General features: G+C 40.8%; 1 protein-coding gene across 1 annotated transcript; it reads right to left on the bottom strand.

The window, feature by feature from the left end:
* Positions 1–3,361: 3,361 nt before the first annotated feature.
* On the bottom strand, positions 3,362–21,890 carry lfng (LFNG O-fucosylpeptide 3-beta-N-acetylglucosaminyltransferase). Its single transcript, XM_039774230.1, has 8 exons — positions 21,300–21,890; positions 10,727–10,775; positions 9,189–9,291; positions 8,806–8,959; positions 8,627–8,712; positions 7,998–8,163; positions 5,846–5,931; positions 3,362–5,195 (listed from the first exon to the last, which is right to left on the bottom strand). Exons 1-8 carry the CDS (start codon positions 21,726–21,728, stop codon positions 5,129–5,131), a joined length of 1,140 nt encoding a protein of 379 aa, XP_039630164.1. The 5' UTR covers positions 21,729–21,890; the 3' UTR covers positions 3,362–5,128.
* Positions 21,891–22,194: the final 304 nt, after the last annotated feature.

The following is a 22,194-nucleotide window of genomic DNA, read 5'->3' on the forward strand; positions in this document are numbered from 1 at the left end:
CCAACCAATTTCACTCCAACCAGCTGCTTAATGAGGTGCCAATTCTTGTCGTTAATTAAACCCATTCTTTAATTCTGTGGCTTGTTTCTGCTCTCATTGTGCATTAGCAGACATTTTTGAAACTGTTGATTTTCTCTTTTCTAAGAGCACACTGTTAAAATGTTTTGTGGAGCTGAGCAGACTGACATTGCTGAGACCTTCACCTTTCTTTATTCTCAGGTATTGTGTGGGCTCATTTTGTATCTCCTTATTGTTTGGCTGCTAATTAATGAAAAATAAACAATTAAGGGGTCTGAGTCTTCAAAAACAAGTCAATTAAAATGAATTCAAAAGAAGTTAATTAACAGCAAAAACAGTTCACTAATTAAGAAAAGGGTTAGAATGAAAACCTGTAGCCACGATGGTCCTCCAGGACCAGAGTTGGCAACCCCTGGTCTAGACAACTGAAATTATGGCATTACACTTTGCTCAGCTGGAAATTCAGACAGTTGACCCTTCAAAAATGAGATTTCTCCACTATGGTTGTGGTGATTGTGGCCATCAGATTATCACAAACACAATTTTAGGTCAAGTGGAAATGCTAAATTATCCCTAAGTAAGTAGGCCTCACAACTGATGACATCTGGTTGAGGGGACCTCCTTCCTTTGGAGACGATGATTATAGCTTCTCTCTGTTTATTTAGTGAAGGGGACCTTGAATGGCATGAAAATGAATGCAAGGGACTGATATGTCCATTTTGTGCACCCAAAAAACACATAATTTACAAGAGCTGTGTCAGCTACAATTTGACAAATGCACCGTCAAAAGATGCAGCGTATATAACTCCTGAGTTCAACACATGCTCACGCTGCAGGTCTAGTTAAAACAAAAGTGTACATGGTATACAGACTGAAAATCTCACAAGGTCAGATCTGAACCCAGGTCCATTAAACAAATAATGTGTATTAAATGGTCAGAATTAATTACAAATATAAGTCACAAAAATGAGTGAATTATTAAGTGTCAATATAAATCAATATTTGGTGGAACCACCTTTGGCAACCATGACAGCCTTGAGTCTTTGCAGACAGGTCCCTCTATCAGTTTTGCGCATCTGGACATGGCCATTTTTTCCCTTTTGTCTTTTCAGAACTACTCTGTCATGTTGTATGGGCATTGTAAGTGAACAGCCTTTTTTCTAGTCTAGCCTCAAATTTTCAAATGGATTGAGATCTGGACTCTGACTCGGCCACTCCAGCACATGAACATTGTTGTTTTTAAGACATTCGTTTCATGCTTGGAGTTGTTGTCTTGCAGGAAAACAAATCTTCTCTTAAGGCTCAGGTCTCTTGCATGTCATCAGTTTTCCTTCAGTATTCTACTGCCTTTACTTTTACCCTCTACCCTCATAAGCATTCCTGAATTTGCTGCTGCATGATACTGCCACCGCCTTGCTTCAGGGTAAGGTTGGTATATTTAGGATAATGTGCAGTGTTTGGCTTAAATCAAATATAGCATTTAGTCAGATGAGCAAAGAGTTCAATTTTGGTCTCATCAGACCATAGAACCTTCAGAGTCCCCATGTGCCTTCTGGCATACTCTACTTGAGATGCTGAATGTATGTTTCTTATAACAATCACTTTCTCCTTGCCACTTCCCCATAAAGCTGCAACTAGTGAAGCGACAATACAAGTTGTTGTCTACGCAGTTTCTCAATTTCACCCACTTTAGCTCATAACTCCTTCAGAGTTCTCACTGGTCTTTTGGTCTTCTTCTTGCACAATCTGGACAGATTTCCAACTGTGCCATATTCTTCCCATTTCTTCATAATTGATTTAGCCTGATGTGAGTGGTGCCATCCATGAATCCTATTTGGCAGGGACATCCACAGCATGGAAGGACTGGGGAATTCAGCTTACTCAGGGCATTGCCTCCCCTGAGCCACTAAGGTGGCAGCCCCCTGGGTTATGGTGCCTCCACAGGTTCCCACAGGGCACATTGGGACTTGTAGTTCACTGCCTCAGTCCTGTTGGGTTCCGCCGGGGGCACAGAAGGGACTAATGAGCTCTATTCAGTTGGACTCCAGCCTCCTGGGCCACAGCTTTGGGACACCAGTACTCCTGGGCTTTTGATAAAAGGAGCAGCCTCGCTTCAATTGGAGAGCCAAAATTTGGAGGAAGGAGGACAAAGCTTGCTGAGAGGAGTGGAGGAGAAGGAAACAGAGTGAGACAGAGTGACAGAGAGCGATTGAGTGTTACTGTACTTGGGAACTGTAAGTGTGCTTGGAAATGTTTACTGGGAAGTGTTTCACCCCCAAAAAAAATCCTCTTGTGTTTGGGGAGGTTCAGCGCCCTCTGGAGACTACACTGGATATTCAGTGACTTGGATGTTTTCTTGTCCCCATCCCCTGACTTGTGTTTTTCAATCTCCTTTTGGTGGAGTTGCTTGGGGTGTTGTTTTTGTGTGGGTTATACCACAGTACTGAGTCACCACAAGTTGAACCTTCCGGATGAGGTGCATTTATAGTACAATTGAGACCCCAGACAGGTGATCACCATTGAACTAATTCTGTGACTTCTAAAGCCAACTGACTACACCACTGATGATTCAGGGGTATCATATATGGGTGGTCCAGATCTAATTATGCAATTTTCCTTATGCTATAACTTATTAAGTTTAGTACATAGAAAAATCACCTGAAAAATTCCAGACCATCGAGAAGTGTGCGAACTGACGACATGAAGAATCGTCTTTGCGCCGAACTGGAGTCGTCCCCGCATAAATCAAAGTCATCCAGACGATCTGGATCTGCATAATTAGATCTGGACCACCCTGTATAGGAGGTGAATACTTATGCAATCAATTGTTGTTAGTTTAATATTTGCAATTAATTTAGACCACTTTTTCTGATGATCAGTGTCACAAAAGCCAAATTATATTAACTGTGTTTCAAAGTGGGTATAATAAAAAAATGTGAAAACTTCCAAGGTGTGTATACTTTAGGCGCTGTATACTTTAAATCTAAGAGAGTTGCATCTGATCCTTAACCTGCTTATGTTCAAGTGGACTGTGCCTTTATCTTGAAGGCTGTATTGGGTAAGTGCATTTTCAAACTTTAATAATAATAATAATAATAATAATGATAATGATAATGATGATACTAATAATACACTGTCAGTGTGCTCTGCTATGACTGGTGCTCCTGCCTGGTGCTGCTGGGATAGCCCCAAGCATCCTGTATTGAAGCACAGTGAGCATGAGGACAATGAGAAGGTGCATAAACTAACACATATGAACAGAGAGTCCGGCATCTCCAGAAAGTCCATACACATGTAGAAATGCAGCCCCACGTCTGAAGAATAAACACTCCGAGCCCAAACGTTTGAGGTCTGTCAGCAAAGTAGCTGCTTTATTAAAAGCAAAATAGGATGCGTACCACTGGAGTTTCCATGGTAACAAAATCAGGTTGTCCCTGAGAAGCTTTTTTTTTTTTTTAATTTTCTTACATGATGACAATTACATTTGATCACAATAGCAACAGTTTAATCCCAGATACTGGAATATAAATTACAATAAAAAGCAAAAACAGAATTTGTAACATTATTATAAAAAAAAAAATCAGAAACATCTCTGATCCACAGAAAATGAAACAAAACAAACAATTGGCATACACAGATAAGAAACTGTACTTACAAATACAGTAATAACACAAGACACAGTATAGAAATACTGTATAAAAAGACATTTACAAAAACTACCCACTATGGGTCATGTGTCACAGGGAGTTGCGGGCCAACCCTCTGTTTTTAAGCCACTTTTTTCGAGCTGTCCTTTGGATTGGAATAGTACTAAACACTAATGGCATCTCTTAACAGCTAATATTAACAATAAAGCTACTTTCATTGTTTAAGGCAACAGGCTATTTTTTTGTGCGCTGCTTCACCAAGGCACGAGACGGGGATATTCAGTTAGAGAGAACGTCAGCAGTGGGCTGAGGCAGCAAAGTAATGCAACTATATGGAGTACAGCGGGCGTCACTTTGGGTTTAAGGGCTTCATCTTGGAGGGCCTGCTGATCCAAGGTGATGCCTGCCACTGATGAGCAGCTTCATTCACATCGCTTTATGGACCTGTTGGTATATTAGCAATATAGAACATGCCGCTCCTACACACAAAGCATCACCTTACAGGAAAAACGTAAGGGTGTAAACGAAAAATTGTGATTTTTGAAACTGTACTTCATATAGTTGCAATTGGAATTTTCAAGATAATAATAAGCTAACATACTTTAATAGTGTGATGATTCTATATACAGATACAAGGCACGCAGCATTATGTAACATTTAGTTAAGCATCGCTAATATATTAAATTTTTTCTTTTTGTAATATTAATTAAAATTCCAATAAAATGTTATTAAATATATAAACATATTATTTTTGGGTTCGATGTTTCCATTCTGCTCTGATTGCAATACCAATCCCTAATAACAGAGGAAAAGAGAGCTTTATATCTCCAAATGCCTAAGAAATAATCAAAGGTTACATTTGGAAATTGTCTACTGCCAGCTTACAAAAGCAGAACGGGGCCTTCATTTTAGTTATTTGTCCGGAGTCTGCAAAAGCAAAAGGAGCTTAAAAAAATAGCAAAAAGGTGCTAACCTATTTTAGTGCGTTTCGATTTTGTCCTTTTTTTTATCATAATGTTTAACAAGCACCCAATGCTGGAAAAAATAAAAGCAAAATGAAATCAGCTGACAAGATCACATAGACAAAATGGAGTACATTCTATGAGAATTGCAAATATATCGTAGGTATTATGTACACATTTTTTCAAGCATAGATATCTGCATGAACACCACCCATGCGAGTCCGCATGACGGCAGTCTCCTTCCTTCGCTGCCCCTGGGGCTGCTCTGTGATTCAGTGAGCAGCTCATGGAGCGGCTAGCCGAAAACGGCCCCCAGAAAGACAAAAAGTCTGTATGAAAAGTAGCAAGCCGCACAGCAGCTCAATAAAACTACAAGCCGTGCATTCCTGCAGCAAAAAAGTCACAGTTGCAGCACAGCTGAATACCACGCTGGTCCCGTTAGGCCCTTCAAATACCGGAGCTCATCGGGGACGAGGTTAACAAGAGAGAAGGTTGTCACTGTTAATAGGTGACTTGAGGAGGACACCAGGGTGTGTCTGGGTACAGCAAGCAGTGCACTGACTTGAACCTGGGGAGGAAAGAAAGAAGATCACATGTTGGTCAGTCTACACCAAAGACGCAGCTCTGCATTTGTTACTATGTAGTTCCTTTTGTTCATAATTCGGCCACACCAATCTGTCCATCTTACTAAAGACACTGAAACAACACTGGCCTACAGGCATCCCTGACAGTGTGCTACCAAATGGATGTACACATAGTAACATTCACAAGAAATCATAAAATATATGGTTTTAGTCTTTTTCTATCATAACAGTGTCACTAAATCAAAGAATATTTGATAGGTCCTTTCAAACTCTCAAGAGGAGACCTTTCAGCCCCTCAAGCTCATTTATTTAGATAACAGTTAAGCTGTCTAGGTATCTCATCCAGATACTTCGTAAAGGTTGGCAAGGTTTATGCTCCAACTCCATGTCCTTTGTTCCAGATTTCCACAACTCTGAGTAAAGAAGGGCTTCCTGGTTTCAGTGCTAATTGCACTTCCCCTCACTTTTGTCAGGTCTGACCTTGCCTCTGTCCTACATACATACGGGCTAATTAACCCTGCACAGCACAGTTAACATAATGCAGCTAAAGACAGACTTCAATATGTGAGCAGCGTCTCTATGAATCAGGTATAGTGCCCCCTTACTTTGGTAACCAATTATAAGTACTACATACCGTGAGGGGTCCTCCTCCACCGTAAAAGCACCCTTCATGTTAATTGCATTTCTCTTGTTTTCAAACATTCCGTAACTCAAAGTCACCTAAAAAAAATGAATTTGTTCAGTCATTGCACTTTTTGTACAATAATATAATATAATATAATATAATATAATATAATATAATATAATAGATGCAGTGGGGCGTGTTTCTGGGTTTGAATCCCCTCCCTGGCCAATGTCTGCGTACAGTTTGCATGTTCTCCCCGTATCTCTATGTGCTGAATTTTCCCTCACCTAAATAAAGAAGTGCTATCTTCAAACTCAGGATAAGCAAGACCCCATATAAGGCAGCAATGCTAACTAATTTGCCACAATTCATCCATCCACCCATTTTCTAACCCGCTGAATCCGAATACAGGGTCACGGGGGTCTGCTGGAGCCAATCCCAGCCAACACAGGGCACAAGGCAGGAACCAATCCCGGGCAGGGTGCCAACCCACCGCAGGACACACACAAACACACCCCAAGCACACACTAGGGCCAATTTAGAATCGCCAATCCACCTAACCTGCATGTCTTTGGATTGTGGGAGGAAACCGGAGCGCCTGGCGGAAACCAACGCAGACACGGGGAGAACATGCAAGCTCCACGCAGGGAGGACCCGGGAAGCGAACCCGGGTCTCCTAACTGCGAGGCAGCAGCGCTAGCACTGCGCCACCGTGCCGCCCTTGCCACAATTCCCCACACTAATATTTGATATAGGTATACGGATATATACAAATATATTTGCATATATACCAATACCGTACAGCATATATATATATATATATGGTTTTGAATACAGTAAACATACATTTAGTTGAAAATGAACACTGAAATCTTCCTGAATATACCCTCATGCTGTAATTTAAAACCAAAATTACCAATAAGTGAAATTTATCATTCACATTACAATTATAATAATATCACATTCATTCATCAGTTTACTACTGAACCTGTTTAACCTAATTTTGGGGTTCTGAGAAGAAGTTGTTCATTCTAGTAGCTTCAGTGGCATGGTAGGAACCAGTCCATCAGAGGACACACTCGCTTACACTCAGTTTTACCCACATGCCTTTGGGATGTGGGAGAAAAAATCTAATTGGAGAAAAGCTTAAACATAAACACACACACACACACACATACATACAGAGGAAGAACATGCAAACACCTCACAGTCAGTAACCAGGCTGGGCTTTGAACCCAGATCTGGGAGGCAGCAGAACTATCCTCTGTTTATAAACGTCTGTAGCTGTTTTGAAATATCCAGCTTTTGCAACAGCTCTGGGACATGGGGGCTGCAGCCTATCTTGGAAGTAGAACATAAACTTAGAGGGATGACCATTTATTTTACAATATTCTTTACAAAATTGGTTATCTGTTTAATTTCAATCAATTTCTTAACCAGAAATATGGATATTCATAGGACAAGCCTTATGGCACCGCCAGTTTAAATGGTTTCTTAGGGCGAGCGGCTTTTCTCTTTGAAGAAGCCATCCACCTTAACCAGAACTATTTAAAAAATCCAGAGAGCTAGTTGGTGAAAATATAGAAAACACCTGCAATGTGATGATAAAAGTCCTCCTAAACTAAAAGACATACGGTAATGTGCCACATTTGGAGGGTCTGCTAAGCTAATAGCTGTCCGTGGATAACTACTGCCTCACAGCGGCAGGAAACTTTTGCTTCTGTTCCAAGTTCAGACACCATCTTTATGGGGTTCTCACAAGGTCCACATGGGTCTTCTATGTGTACTTTGGCTTTCAAATATACATACTTTCAGTCTGGTTAGTCCAATACAGGATTATGGGCAGTCAACAGCCTATCCTGGGGACAACCAACTCTGGCTGGGATGCACATCTACACCCTCTGGTCAATTTTGAAAGACCAGCTCAACACATACCACACACACACATATTCCTACAAACTCCTTTTGTTCAAATAACTTTCTATGAAGATGTTTTTTTCCATTTAAATCTAAGTCATCGTACTCATTCAGCCAGCATGTGCAGGCTTGTACGTGCAGTATGCATATGCTTTGTGTTAAGGGACCCAGGTAAATTTACTCACACTACACAAAACCATAGTGCAGAAAATACATTAACCAAAGTTGCCTTGGAGTTACTAACCTGATTTTGGATTTCGGACTTGGACACTTGTTGTAGATTCTCCAGGTGAGAGTGGAAGAGGTTACTACGAGTCAATTTGACACCCAGCACCGACTCAATAATGTAGCCAATTGTACAGTCATCGGGCAATCTGATTTTTTCTGCTGTGTTCATGAAATGTCCTCCACTGCAAAAAAACGGGTAAAAATTGGCATCAAAAGATGTTCACGTCAAAATGCCAGTTAACTTTGAGATTTTAAGAAGAACAAGAGATGCTTAAGGACAGAGCTGCTATGAAAAGCACAACTCTACCACACTGACTTTTTGTTATAGTGAGAATTTGTTGCTGTCTAGCTGTTCTTTAAACTTGCAATTGAATAATAATGGAAACAATATAGCATCCATGGGGCTTGAAAAGATAGGTTCACAAAATAGACTGAAAGATGGATTTATCATCCATGCATGCAAAGCTGGTGGACAAGTAACCTGGTTGGCAAATCTGTCGATGAAGACTGTAGTAAATAGTATATTCAAAGAGTGCTTATCAATCAAAATTTCAAGGAAAATGTACTTTTTTACAACCACTACAGAACTTTGACAAAATCCATCTGACCAAAACTGCATTTTTATTTACAGAGAAGGCTGCTTACCTCGCCCAGGGACTCATCTTCAGTGCCAGACCACGGCTGATACAAAACCCTGCTCCTCCAGTAGCAAACCAGAAATGAACTGGCCTCTGAGAGTAAACCAGAAGAAGATAACATTAAAAATGGTAACACATAGTGGGTCTTTATTTTTCACCTCTGACACCTCCTCTGATGACACATACCATTTTGTTGTCTCCAAGCCTCTCGGTGGCCTCAATGGGACGGTCCAAGCTTGGCTTGCCGATATAAACATCCTGAGTGTGTGGGTAGTTGGACAACAGCTTTACCAAAGTGCGAACATTGACGTAGTTGTCGTCATCTACATGGCAGAACCATCTGTAACAAATTTCAGTTTGGGATTTGTAAATGGCTATGAGTGATACCACTGTGAGGGCATTGAAACCATCTATTTACTCTACATCTTGAGACTAAAAACCAGGAAATGCCAGGATGGCAGACTTTAATACTCCCGCCAACTGAGGTGCCACCCTAACATTAATATTGCACCAATTAATCTTTTTTTTTTTTTAGTATTTCACACCAAGATAATACATTTTATACTCACTTTTTCCCAGATTCGATGAACTTGTCATATTCCACTGCCATCTTGCAAGACAGGGCTTGCCGGCTGTGAGCAGCTGAACAGTTTGTGTTAATTGCATGGCTTCCTATAAAGAATAAAAGAACAAAAGAAAACAAACAAATAAATACATGAAGCCAGAGGACAGGTGATGGCTGCTCCATCTCTTCTTTCAGCTGCCTTCTGTTTACCCAAGCTATGACCACCTGTTGCACACCACGTACCCTGAATCCAACTGACTTGCTAATTGAAAGGTGTTATTTATAGCTGGCCTACAGCAACTTGTCAAGATCACCAACGGCACCTGACAACACAGCTCTTTTTTAATAATTTGTCTGGCAAAACAAGACATGGCAGTACTTAAAGTCGTGCAAAGGATAGCATCCAAGTACATCCCTGGACTTATGGACATGTCCTACCTTGACAGACTCACAGAATTAAACCTGTTTAGTCTAGAGCAGAGGAGACAAAATTCTCAAAGGCATAGCAAATCACATACACAAGGATCCCAGTGCCAAATTAACAGACCAGACTTGATGTTAAGAATTAAATGGATAGGACTGGCGAGCTTTGTTGGGCTGAATGGCCTGTCCACATCTAGATTGTTCTAAAGTTCTAAGGAGAAATGCTTTAAGATAAGGGCAAGGCTCAATTTGTTGGAATCTGGAACAAATTCCTGAGCCATGAGGTTCAGGAGAAACCTTGACAACCTTTAAGAAGCATCTAGATGAGATACTTGAGATAGCTTTCCTATTAGCTAAACAAATGAGTTGGATGGACTGAATGGTCTCCTCTTGTTTGTCAGATTTCTAAAATTTCATATCAGTGCAGATGGACTGCAGAATATTATACATTTGATACAGTACTGTAATCAAATCAAATAATGAGTATTTCTACGTCAAATGTACAGAACACTGCGGATGATACTATAGGTATTAAATTGTTGCTGTTTTATAGAGGGCAAAGGCCACAAAGAATTATTTTATCATTGTGATATATGGTGTTAAAGCAACTAAGCCAAACCAAGCATCTTAGCCATTACATTACACAGACTGAAGTGATGTGCGCTACCTGGAAATATTATGGACCACTCTGTATATGGTGCCATAGTGGTTAATCAAGCCTCTTCACAGCTTTAAAGACTTAGGATCAATTTGCAGATGTGTTACTGTTTGTGTGGAGATATTCCCCATGTCTATGTGAAGTTTCTAGTTTTATACCAGGACCGCCGACAGTGTTAGGTCAATCACTGTGTCTAAACTGACCTGGCATGAACATGGTGGTTTGTGCTGCAGGCTACTGGCTGACTTTACATCTAGATCCATTCATTGCCAGTGTGAACTTTGCATGCTCTCCCTTGTCTATGATGATTTTTCTCCAGATTGAAGGTAGAAGCCAACTAGCCCATCACAAGGTACACACACACAACAGTCACCCAGACTCACAGGGCCTCAAAGTAACACTCCTTTTTGGGATTTTGGATAAATTCCATGTTTATTAGTGTATATGTTTTCAAAACTCACCTATTCTCCTTTTCAACACTTCATCCTCTCCATCGGTAAAGATGTAAGTCTGTAAGACAAAAATCACAAGACAAGAGCTTAATTCGATGCAATCCTCTTTAAGGCCTGCCAGCACCCGGACAATGAATGCAACCAACGGGCCTTCTATTTTATAGCAATAAATAGCGCCTTTCAGGGGAATGTAAAAGGGGCTAACCACACGCCACCTCCCCCACAACCTACCCCGACAGAAAATAGCAAGTTAAACAAACCCAACAAGTTCACAATGTCCCTCGGGACACCCCTGGGAGAGAAAGGCTTCCCAGGCGCTTTCTCCATGGAAACAGCATAGGAACGCCGCAGCATCCCAACCCCAGCGTTAAGACGGCAACAAAGAGGGGAGTAAACCCTTTCACCCGGGGCATTCACACCAGCAGCCGGGTTTTAGAGCGCTTGTAGGGTGGGGGAGCATTAATCAATAGGGGACGGAGGGAGGATTAACCAGAACAGACTGGTTTAGTCTCCGTCTGTCTTTGTACAAAGGATTTTAAACACTTCTAGTCTACTCCTCGTTGCAACTTAAAAACGCAAGAACAGGGTTAAAAAAAAAGAAATGCGACCGCCCTGTCATCAGCCGGATGAAGGGCTTCATTCATTAGGCTTTTCTACATATAAATCTTTCAGACTTGTGGAGTCGTGCATCAAGAGCACCAAACAATAGGCTCGTATCTAAATCAAACTTTATATTTGCCAGTTTGTTAAGAGCAGCTGCCTGCCCACGCTCCAGCCCTCACAGGAATGAAAATTAGGAGCGAGGCAGAACAAAAGACCTCAGCTAGATTCAACACTACCTTGATCTGTTGATTTTTGTTTTTTTTTTCCTACCGTTATTATTATTTTATTTTTTTTCCGTTCAGGTGAAACCACACCTGCGTTGGCGGAAGCCTTATCTCTGGCACGTGCCTTGGCCTCGCCCAACCAGTTCAACCAGAAGGAATGTTCAACAAACTGGAGAAGTGCACCTGCTACTTTGGAAAATAAATGTATTTGCTCTTTTGAAAGTCTCATTTATTTTTAAAAATATAACTCATCATATCCTTTTATTCTAAACGTGACTGCACTTGACACCGGTGCCAATCAAAAAAGGGACGCCTTGGCTGTACCTGAGACAGCTGGACCAGCCCTTTACAAGCCACTCGCTTGTCTGCGGAACAAATTCTAAGCAGATGTCACTTGTCATGCTTAAGTTGCGAGTTTGTTAAGGGGATGTGTGTGTGTGTGTGTGTGTGTGTGGAGGTGTAACACGGGAAGGGGGAGTTCTGCAAAGACAGGGGTTGGGAGCGCAGATGCAGCTGCTCCACAAAATGAATAATGATAAAAACCGCAAGAAAAACCTCAGGGGTGGATGAATTACAACATACTGCAAACGTGGAGTAAATTGTAATTCACTCTATAACGGACCCCATCACGCCACCACCTATTTTAATTCTGAACAATGGTGCGTCTTTTTTAACTCTCCAGTGTGTTAAGTTTAAATATGTTTGCTCACATTAGCATACAGCTGTTCTTGTTAAACTAAAAACAAAATCCCCAAAACGGAGCAGCTCTTTTTTTTTGGCTTTCAACTGCATTTGCTCACCCCTGCTTTGTGAAATTTGCTTGTATTCCAGTAATCCTTTTTAGTTAAGTTTTATTTATTTGTTAAATTATGGCCTTATGAACTTGAGCCTTCTTGAACATCATGCTTAGAGATACCTGACGCACGTACACCCTTAAAACTACTGGTTCTAAAATGGCACTTCACTGGGTTGTATAGTCCCTCGTAGAACCATTGCTTGACAATTAAGAGTTCTTTCTAAATAAAATTGGCTCTTTGTTCTTTCAAAAGATTCCTAATATGCAGACAAAGCAAAAATATCTAATGTCTAGGAGGTTACCTAGCAGGACACTAACAAATCAAGAAAATCTGAACTCGGCCTGTGTTTATGTATGTAGCAAGAGTCCTTATAAAATCCCATTGGTAGTTCACGTATCTATCTATCTATCTATCTATCTATCTATCTATCTATCTATCTATCAGTTATATAGTGCCTTTTACATCTATCTATCTATCTATCTATCTATCTATCTATCTATTATCTGCCTGTTATGAATCGAAATACATGGAAGGATATTTTTAAAGAAAAAAAAAAGGTTTCCCTGTGGCATCGCCGTGAAGAACCACTCTGGCACCTTCATATTTAAGGGGGATGTGTACTGAGAGACAATGGAATATGGGACATCAGAATTATTTCTATTGTGAATTATTATTCACTGCGGTGGGCTGGCGCCCTGCCCAGGGTTTGTTTCCTGCCTTGCGCCCTGTGTTGGCTGGGAGTGGCTCCAGCAGACCCCCGTGACCCTGTAGTTAGGATATAGCGGGTTGGATAATAGATGGATAGATTATTATTCAGCTGGTGCCTTTATTACAGCATTGAGAGATACAAATAGTTACATTTCATTTTGCTTTTCCAATTGTAGCACAAGCAGGTGAAGTGACATTTTTATGGCCACACAGTATTAGTAGAGGGATGAACCCCATTTGACACGCTCGGCTATGGTGACTTTATTTATTATTAACAGAATTGAGCCAGTTAATAAGCATTTCTCACAGACTTATATTTTATCATTTAATGAACAATAAACCTATTATATGGTCATTCTTTCTTTCTTTTTAGGACGCACTTCATGGTATTTTTATGACGACGATTAATAAATAAAATTGTCTGTCATGTTAGGTTAATTGACGATTGTGACTTGGCCCAATATGGCCCATCCAGAGCAGATTCCTGCTATGTGTCTGAAGCTACTGAAATTGGCACAGCCTTCTTAAACTGTTAAAAAAAATGGATTTACAATGGCACTTTTACTGGTATGTGTGGTTCCTTGTAGAGCCATTGCTTAACAAAAAAATTACTTCATTCCGGCAAGGGTTCTTTGCATATGAAATGAGTTCTTTGGGTTTTAAATTACTTTTGTACTATATGGACAAAACAGAAATATTTAATGGACAGTAAAGTAGGCTACCTAGCAGGATATGAACAGATCAAGAAAGCCTGTGTTATTGTATGCAGCAAGAGTTCTTTTAATATTAGGATCCAATTGGCATTTCACAATCTGTTATGGTTATTTATGAAGCCTGTTATGGATCTAAATAAAAGATCCTTCTGAAGCCTTCATGTGTTTGCTGCTTTTGGGAGCCAAAAAATGGTTACCCTGTGGCAATGCTCTGAAGACCCACTTTGGCATCCTTATATTTAAGAGTATACCATCCACTCGGGGTGCATGTTGCATAGACTGAGCACCACATCTGGTACATACTACACAGTTCTTTCCACAAAATGGTCAACCCGAAATCCCCCCCCACCAGTTTAATCTACTGTGCAATCACAAGAGATACACTTCCAGTCGCTCTCCTTCATTTCAACTGCCTTACACATACAAAATACCTGAAAGTGTAGATGTGTGTATAAAGTGTCCTGCACTAGACTGGCATCTTCTGCTGGGCTGGCCCTGGGAGTTCAAACAAATCTGCAAGCATTGATTTTTGTGATACCACCATGGTGTAGATTGGGAAAAAACGATGGATTCGATTGCGTTGTGTGTCTTATTTTGAGTTTATGACAATGGCTGGGACACACTTCAGACTTTCATGTTTTGTATAGTTTATTATTGTATCAGGTCAGCGCATTGCTGCCTTGCAATAAGAAGGCCGGGATTCGCATCCCACAAGTTCCCTGTGTGGAGTTTGCATGTTCTCACTGGGTCTGTGTGGGTTTCCTTCCACATTGTAATGACATGCAGGTTAGAGTGGACTGGTGATGGTACACTGGTACTTCTCTGTATGTGTATGTGTGTCTGTTCACCCTGTAAAGGGCTAGTGCCCTGTCCAGGGAATGTTCCTGCCTTGTACTGATAATTGCTGGGATAGGTTCCAGCTTCTTTGTTACTTGTGGGTTTAGAAAATAGATGAATTTAAATGATTTTTGAAATGAACAAAACAGTTTAAATTTGACAATTCAAACAGAGCTCAGAGTCAGTCTAATACATATGTATAAAATGAGTTGAAATTTTTGTAGACACCAGGTAGCAGGAGATGTCATGTAAGAAATGTCAACCAGGGAACTAGGCAAGTATACAATATAATGCCACTTCATACGGTAGGTGGTCTTTTCATATTGAACGCCATACTAACACACTTTACAGGCACAACAGCATCTGTATTTCTAAAATAGAGCTGTGCAATGGTCAATGATAGAGACTGGACCAGCAGGCCGCCCTCTGCATCTTCATCTGATTTTTTGCTTTTAAAGTTGCAAGAAGGAAATGCATAAGATGCCAGGCAAAAATGGGAAATGGGACTTTGGGCACAATCACAATCTCAATCCCACACTTACCAGGCCTGTTTAAAGTAATTAGCTGATGCAGGTATGATAAGAAAAGTGGTGAAGAGTCATCAAAAAATGTGTACCCGTCACAGGGATAATGACCAGGCTGAGTTCCTGGAGCTGTGTGTCAGCATGCTAGCCCCCTGTGACATAATCCCACTGCATTTCAAATACAGGAATATTTTAGCAAATTCCAGAGGACTCTCCAGTACAGTTATGAAGAATTTTCAGTCAGCAATCCCGGACAAGATCATCATGTGCATGATTTTAATAGTCCTAAAATAGCTTTGTCTCTGTTGTTGAATTCCAAAATTAGATATATCCGCCTGGGGGGGGGTAGTAATTTAAGTGCTCAGGACAAAAAAAAAAAGTTTTTAAATGTTAAAAAAAAATGTACTGGGTGACAGCACAGTCTCCTTAGTTCACCACAGGAAAGCAAACCACAGCCCGCAACATACAAAGTTCCGGAAACCTGTAGCCTGGCTGGCTGTCTCTCCGTCTCCACAGGCAGGAAGGGTAAAGCTCAGCAAGGGGTACTCGTGTCAGACCCTTGGAGCGCCGCCTTGTTCTGCTTCTGAAGGCACTTTCATATCCCCTCCCTTTCCTGTTCTAATACTCAACCTCAGGCTTAGCATAACGATAGTCTGACTAAAACGTGTGGGATATTTGACATTGCCAACTTCAACGGTAAACTCGTAGGGGGTGTTTATTCCTGCAATTGTGTACTTCACTGAGATTTTGGGCACACTTCAGATACATACGAGAAAAAAAAAGGTTGAGAAGAATGGATGGATGGAGCTCTTGGTCAGCCAGCACCTCAAAAGTTTGATTTTTTTTAGCTTGATTTTAAATCCTGTGCTCTAGTGGGGATGCTTTTTGCAAAAATAAAATTAAAAAAAAACTTGCAAAGCAATGGCTGGCATTTCCACAGAAGGAACACAACTGTGTTCTAATTTTCTGCCCAATGATTTTACAATTAAATTAAATCTCCAACGTCCACCAGAGCAGTTGGCTGAAATTCTTTCATTTATCAAAACCTTCTTTGTGCTGCATGTATCTCAACAGCATGCAGACTAGTGACCGTTACTCTGGGTCACCGGATACTATCTGCAATTAGAAAACATTACATTTATATCTTGGACTCCAGAAACAATTAACTCTTTCTGCAACTTTATGTTAACAGTTTTGTGTAGACCAACTTCCACTATCCCCTCAGCTATTGTATGCAGAGCATTGTCCTCTTGGGCTCATTGCATGCAAATGACACAGGAAGTGCTTTATTTATAGTCAAGCGCGATCACACTTTTTGTTAACTTCTTGCCCACCCTTTCATCATCATCAAACTCATGTAACTAAAAAAGCCCTGAGCCTTATCACCCCAGAAACTGCAAACAAAGTGTTGAGCCACCTGTGCTAGACATTAAGTTAAGAAATGTCACTGCAGAGTGGCAGAATCCAAAAATAATGTTAATCTAGTTTTTGTGCCAGGTCTCCAGCGGGGAAGGTTAATTGTTTTCTGGAGGCAATTTAGAGAAACACAGGAAGGCTACAAGGCAAAAAAAAAAACAATAGTCATCCAGAACAATTGCAGAGAGAAAAAAATGCAGAAAGTTTCTTTCTTTCTTTATTTCTTTCTTTCAAAATTACTATTCCCAAGGCTGGATCCAGTTCTGTCACCTGACACTTTTTGTCCTGCCATTTGAGATAACGTCTTTTGAAACAGAAGAGGAAACTACTGTGATGAATCAGGTGCCGGCTACCTAATGAGGCACTTCATGCCCTGAGGTACCAGCTTAAAACACAATTTATCTTCCATCTTTAAAAAGGAAAGGAACAGTGTCATGGCTACTTGCACTAGACATGCCCCTCAACTTGATCTCTCATATGCAGAGGTAGGCCCAAACACTGAAAATCACTACCAGGTGGGACTCTTCTTGTTGGTTCTGTTGAGGGTCCATGTTATGTACTGCGTCATGTTACCAGCAATACATGATATAAAGCTTATTCATAGGGCAGCTGTTGAGTCACATGGATTAATTTCTGTACTGGCTGCTGTTTTTTTGCAAAATGAGCATGTTCTCTCCATATTTCTAGCATTTTTGTCTTTGGGCTCCAGTTTCTGGTCACAGTCCACCAGAATGTACCTACATTTATTGGTGGTACTAAACTCACCTGGCATGAGCAAGTGTGAATGTGACTGGCTGTCTGCCATGTGACAGAAGGAGATCCTGTCCAGAGTTTAGAGTTTAGTGGATGGATATTTGATTGGCAGATATTGATGTGTCTTCAAAAGTTCAGTAGACCTGATTCTTCCAAGACTATAGCATTAGGGTCAAGACTCAGTACTGGAAAAACTAATGTTGGATATTGATAGTTGCTGATGGTAACATTCAAGCTTATATCTAAAAAACCTTGAATGAGGGATACTGAAGAGAACATTGCCTCATAATGCTTTAACTGCCTAGTTGTTATTTATCTGTATATTTTTGACTGATAGATAGATAGATAGATAGATAGATAGATAGATAGATAGATAGATAGATAGATAGATAGATAGATAGATAGATAGATAGATAGATAACACAGGTGGTGTCGACTTATAACGTACATGCATCTAAAGCTAAGCATGTTTAGGCCAGTACTTGATTAGGAGACAATCCAAGAAAAGATTGGGTTGCTACTGGAAGAGGTGTTGGTAAGGCCTGCAGGGGCACTTACCTTGGCGAAATTGCCCACCATGACTTTGTTCTTTCTGGGCCACTAGTCATCCCCTGTCTTTAACTGGCTAACTATCTCTCTCATCCCTTCACCTCCTAATAGCTAATGTGTGGTGAGCATAGTGGTGCAAAAATGTCTGCCATCACATCATCCTGGTGGATGGTGCACATTGGTGGTGGGACAAGTGGTCCCCCACTGTGTATGTAATGTACTGAGAGCAGGTTAGAAAAGTGATATATAAATGTAATTAAATTGGGCCTATGTATGAACCTATTTATTGCTGTTTATAAGAAACACAAAATATGCCTAATTATTTATGACTGTCACAGACAACTTCAAGAATCTATCCAATTAGAATTATTGATTTATTTATTTTTAAAACATTTTTATAGTGTTCTTTGAGGTCAGCCTCTTGAAAGCCACATTCCCATGTCAGTTAAAAAAGGAACATGAAAGTGTTGTGTCAAAGAGACTACGTCGTGTCAAAGAGGAAAACCAAATATCTCATGGTGAATCACTGGACCCAGACACCAAACCACAGTACCCTCTAATCTTGTAAACCAATGAATCCACAATATTATAGTATTCTATTGTTGTGCCTGTACAAAAAGATCACCTAAACAACATACATTTACTGGTCAAACTGAAAATTAAAATGAAAACAGAAATGTCAAAATAACCAGGGTTGAACCGGATTGGACAAGACTAAGAGCTGGCTGTTCACTGCCCATCCCCCAGACCTGCTCTGGCAGGGCTAAACATCAGCTGTGTTTATGGTACAAACAGTGAGGCGGGTACTAAAGCGGGCAGAGCAGTTTTTTGGTGTGCCAAGTCATGCCGGGGGAATGCTAATCGACTAAAGCTCATTCTGCATGAAGGGTTTGGGGAGAATTGTAGGAAATGTCCATAGTTTTTTTTTTTTTTTTTTAAGAGATGCATTGTATTTAAATAAAGAAAAAAAAGTCTTAGGTTAAAACAATGCCTATTGTTCCAGACCCACCCCCCACTGCAATAAAGATGCTACAATGGCACCAGTCTATCTGGGATTACTTATTGTGTTTCTTCTTTTTTTAGAATAGCTGAAGCCTCCTACATAAACTGCCCTTTGAAATAAAAATGGGGCCCTGTTAAACACACAATGCATTTTCTTCCTGTGCTCAATTTCCTCTTCTTTCTATTCTGATTTGCCCTTCCTTACCAAAAATTATCTTTTATTTTCCCCAGAGGACTTTTATCTCCCCTTAACTGCTTACCTTTCTATTTAACCTTTTAAAGTCTATTTCTCCTGATCTACTTTACCTGTCCTAGGTCATTTTTACTTGATTTATAAGGCACCTTAGTCAGAATTGTTTTTATTCATTTTTCTAATAACGAACTTTGCCATGGGTTGCTCAGAATGCTGTATAGACTGTCAACTTGAAACGGACCACACCGATTCTAAGAATGATACATTAGTAATACCAGAACTCCCCTCTCAACATGTCTAATAATAATACAAGCTTTATCAACAGAAAGTACTAACAGTTAAACAGAAAAGGTTCAGATGTGGTCAGAAGCAGAGCAAGTGTAATTTGCTGCACTCTCCAGGCAATGCAGTTATGCAGGCCATTTTTATTATTTAAATCCAAAGCCTGAATTTTTGGAAACCATTTGAATGGCGTCGATAAGATGCCTTATAATGGCTACACGTCTATATGGCAACCCAAACAAGGCTGGAATCCCAGCTCATTCCAGCCCCCTGAAGCCAGGAGGAGACCCGTTAAATTTTCTTGACAGGTATTTTGCTTAGTTGCTTATTTTAGAACTGAATTTGAATGCTCACTGACAGCGGATTTCTCATTAAAACGCTGCCTGAAATCTTATGCAGGAAAAATAATAATAATAATAAGGATCGTTGCCACTTTGAAGAGAAGCAGTATTTCTTTCCTTTATACAGCGTCCTCTCTGAAATGTATGGCTTTGGCTATGCCAATCAACTTGTTTTCAACTCTATGTGAAAAGGACTAGCGTGATGGAGTTTTTCTTTGACTGGTATCCCCAAAGAAGTTTCTTTTTTCCCATCACCTGGAAGCTTGACCCAGACACAACCGCTACCCCCCTTCTCTACAGAAAAAAAATCCACAACTTGAGCTCCCACGTTCCCATGGCAAGCCCGACATAAGAGGCTGGGAAACCTTTTCTTCCTACTTTAGAATGAAGCTTTGTTCGCCCTGAAGGAGGACAGTGAGAGTCGCTAGCTATGGATTCTGAGAACTAAGGTACTCCCATAAATGCCCGAAACAAAAAGCGGGAGGAAGCAAAGTGTCGTCCACGTTAAGTATGTCCTAACTTTAAAGATGTCACATTTAGGTTAGGGCCAAAACACGAAACTTTGTGATCCTCTTTATCTGCCCATGCTGCATATGGGACAGTTCCTTATATTCACAGACCCTTTCATTTTATTGGGTTTAAATTATACAGATACATGGTTCTATTTTTTCCTCCTGTGATGATTTATACGATAAATTAAAAGAATAATAATTCAAAGACCAGGCGTACTCAAAACGAAGAGTCTTTCAGCACATTTTTAACTTTATGCTTAAAAGTTGCATGTGCAAAACCCCGAAATGGACTGAAATATGTTTTGTCGCTAGTAAAATATATCAGTATTCAACTAAGTTCCGATACTACTGCTTTCACTTGCTTGGTTTCGTAAGAATTCAGTTTTTAGGAATCAATGCTGTGCCTCTCAAGCGTTTATTTTCTAGCGTGTTCAGTAATAATCGTGTGATGCGCTTATAAGAGATTGATTTGCACAAAGCAGGCGTATCCTCTCTTCTTCTTAACATCCTTCTCACTTTTTAAACTTTTCACTAGCATTTTTTCCCACCGCCCCCAAATCACCAACTTTATTCTGTTGGTTAGGCTACCCCTTTGATGCCTCCATGAATAATCGCTATGCTAAAGCGCCGGAGATCTCCCACTCTGTTTTACATGTGACAAGCCCGGCCAAGTAGCAAAAAGGAAGAAGATGACGAATCCGCATCAGTAATCGAGTTTCGTCGTTTCGGCCTTTCCCTTTTTATACGCCTTTTGAAATGTTAGTAATAAAAACAAAGCAGTGGCGTGAGGGTATTTTAAATGAACCAGTATCTGTTAACACTGTTACAGCAAATGTTGCAAAACTTAACCAAATGAAAATTGCCTGATGTAAATATCTACCCATTGTCTGAACCCGCTTGATGCAATTTTTAGGTCACACGGAGATCGAGCCTATTCTGGAAGCATCAGTCGCAAGGCAGGAACCGACCAAAGACGGAGTGCCAGCTTAGGTTAGACAGTTGATTTTTATTTGCCTATGGTCTATAGCGACCACAGTTAGTACTAAAGGTAAGCGCGGGTATCGTTGTCCTCTCGATTGCCAAATTTGACAGTAAGATATAGCGCACACCAGAACGTGATCTACGTACCTGCTGTAGGTTTCTCGATATCCAGGTGTCCAGAAGCAGCTCTAGACGGGACTGGTGAAACTTCTTTGTGGTTTTCACAGCGATGAAAACATCGTTCGCAGTTATTTCTTCAATCGGGGGTTTCTCGGTCTCTGTTGCGGGTTTACTCTCGTCCTTTCCGACGTCCCTGCGGACCCTGGTTAGTCTAGTGAAGTACGCCGAAAAGCCTTTGCCCTGCTCCGACTTCCGCGGCTCGGACGGGCTCTCCATAGGTTCCAATGTCTCCAGGCTCTGTAGCGAGCGCATCCCCATTTCCCTTCTGGTGCCGAGGTTGCTCTCCGTGCCCTTCTCCCGCCAGAGCTGCTGATCAGCCACGAGAAGCACGAGCAGGCAGGTGAAGGTGGTGCCCAGCACGGATAAACAGCATTTCTTCCCTACGCCTTTTAACATTCTAGCACAAATAAAACGTCAAACTGAAAGAATTCAAAGGTCAAACTTAAAATGTCATTGATCTCGTTTAGGGCTATATTAGTATAACGGTGTATTCCACAACCTCCAGCACAGTCCCCACACTTAAGCACCCTATCACTAGCCGCTAATACGATTGCGACAAATTGTTATAAACTTTGCTAATGTTAGCCACGCCGCGGGGCGGTTTCTAGACGTCTTTTCTTTAAACCCGCCTCAATAACGTGCCAGACCACGCCCACTTTACTCTGCAAAGGCGGAGTAAAGCGCCGCGCTTCTTCTAGGAAGAACAGAGTGGGTGTCTTCTGCCGCTCAGTAATTGGGAGAAGCAGATAAGTGGGCGTTTGGAAGTGCGAACCGTTTCTTCTTTAGAGGCTTAATACGATCAGAGAAGTTCAGTTAAAAAATGTTTTTTATAAGTTTGTTATTCAAAAGAACGAATAAAATA

Source organism: Polypterus senegalus, chromosome 13 (genome assembly GCF_016835505.1).
Source record: "Polypterus senegalus isolate Bchr_013 chromosome 13, ASM1683550v1, whole genome shotgun sequence".
NCBI classification, from domain to species: Eukaryota; Metazoa; Chordata; class Cladistia; order Polypteriformes; family Polypteridae; genus Polypterus; species Polypterus senegalus.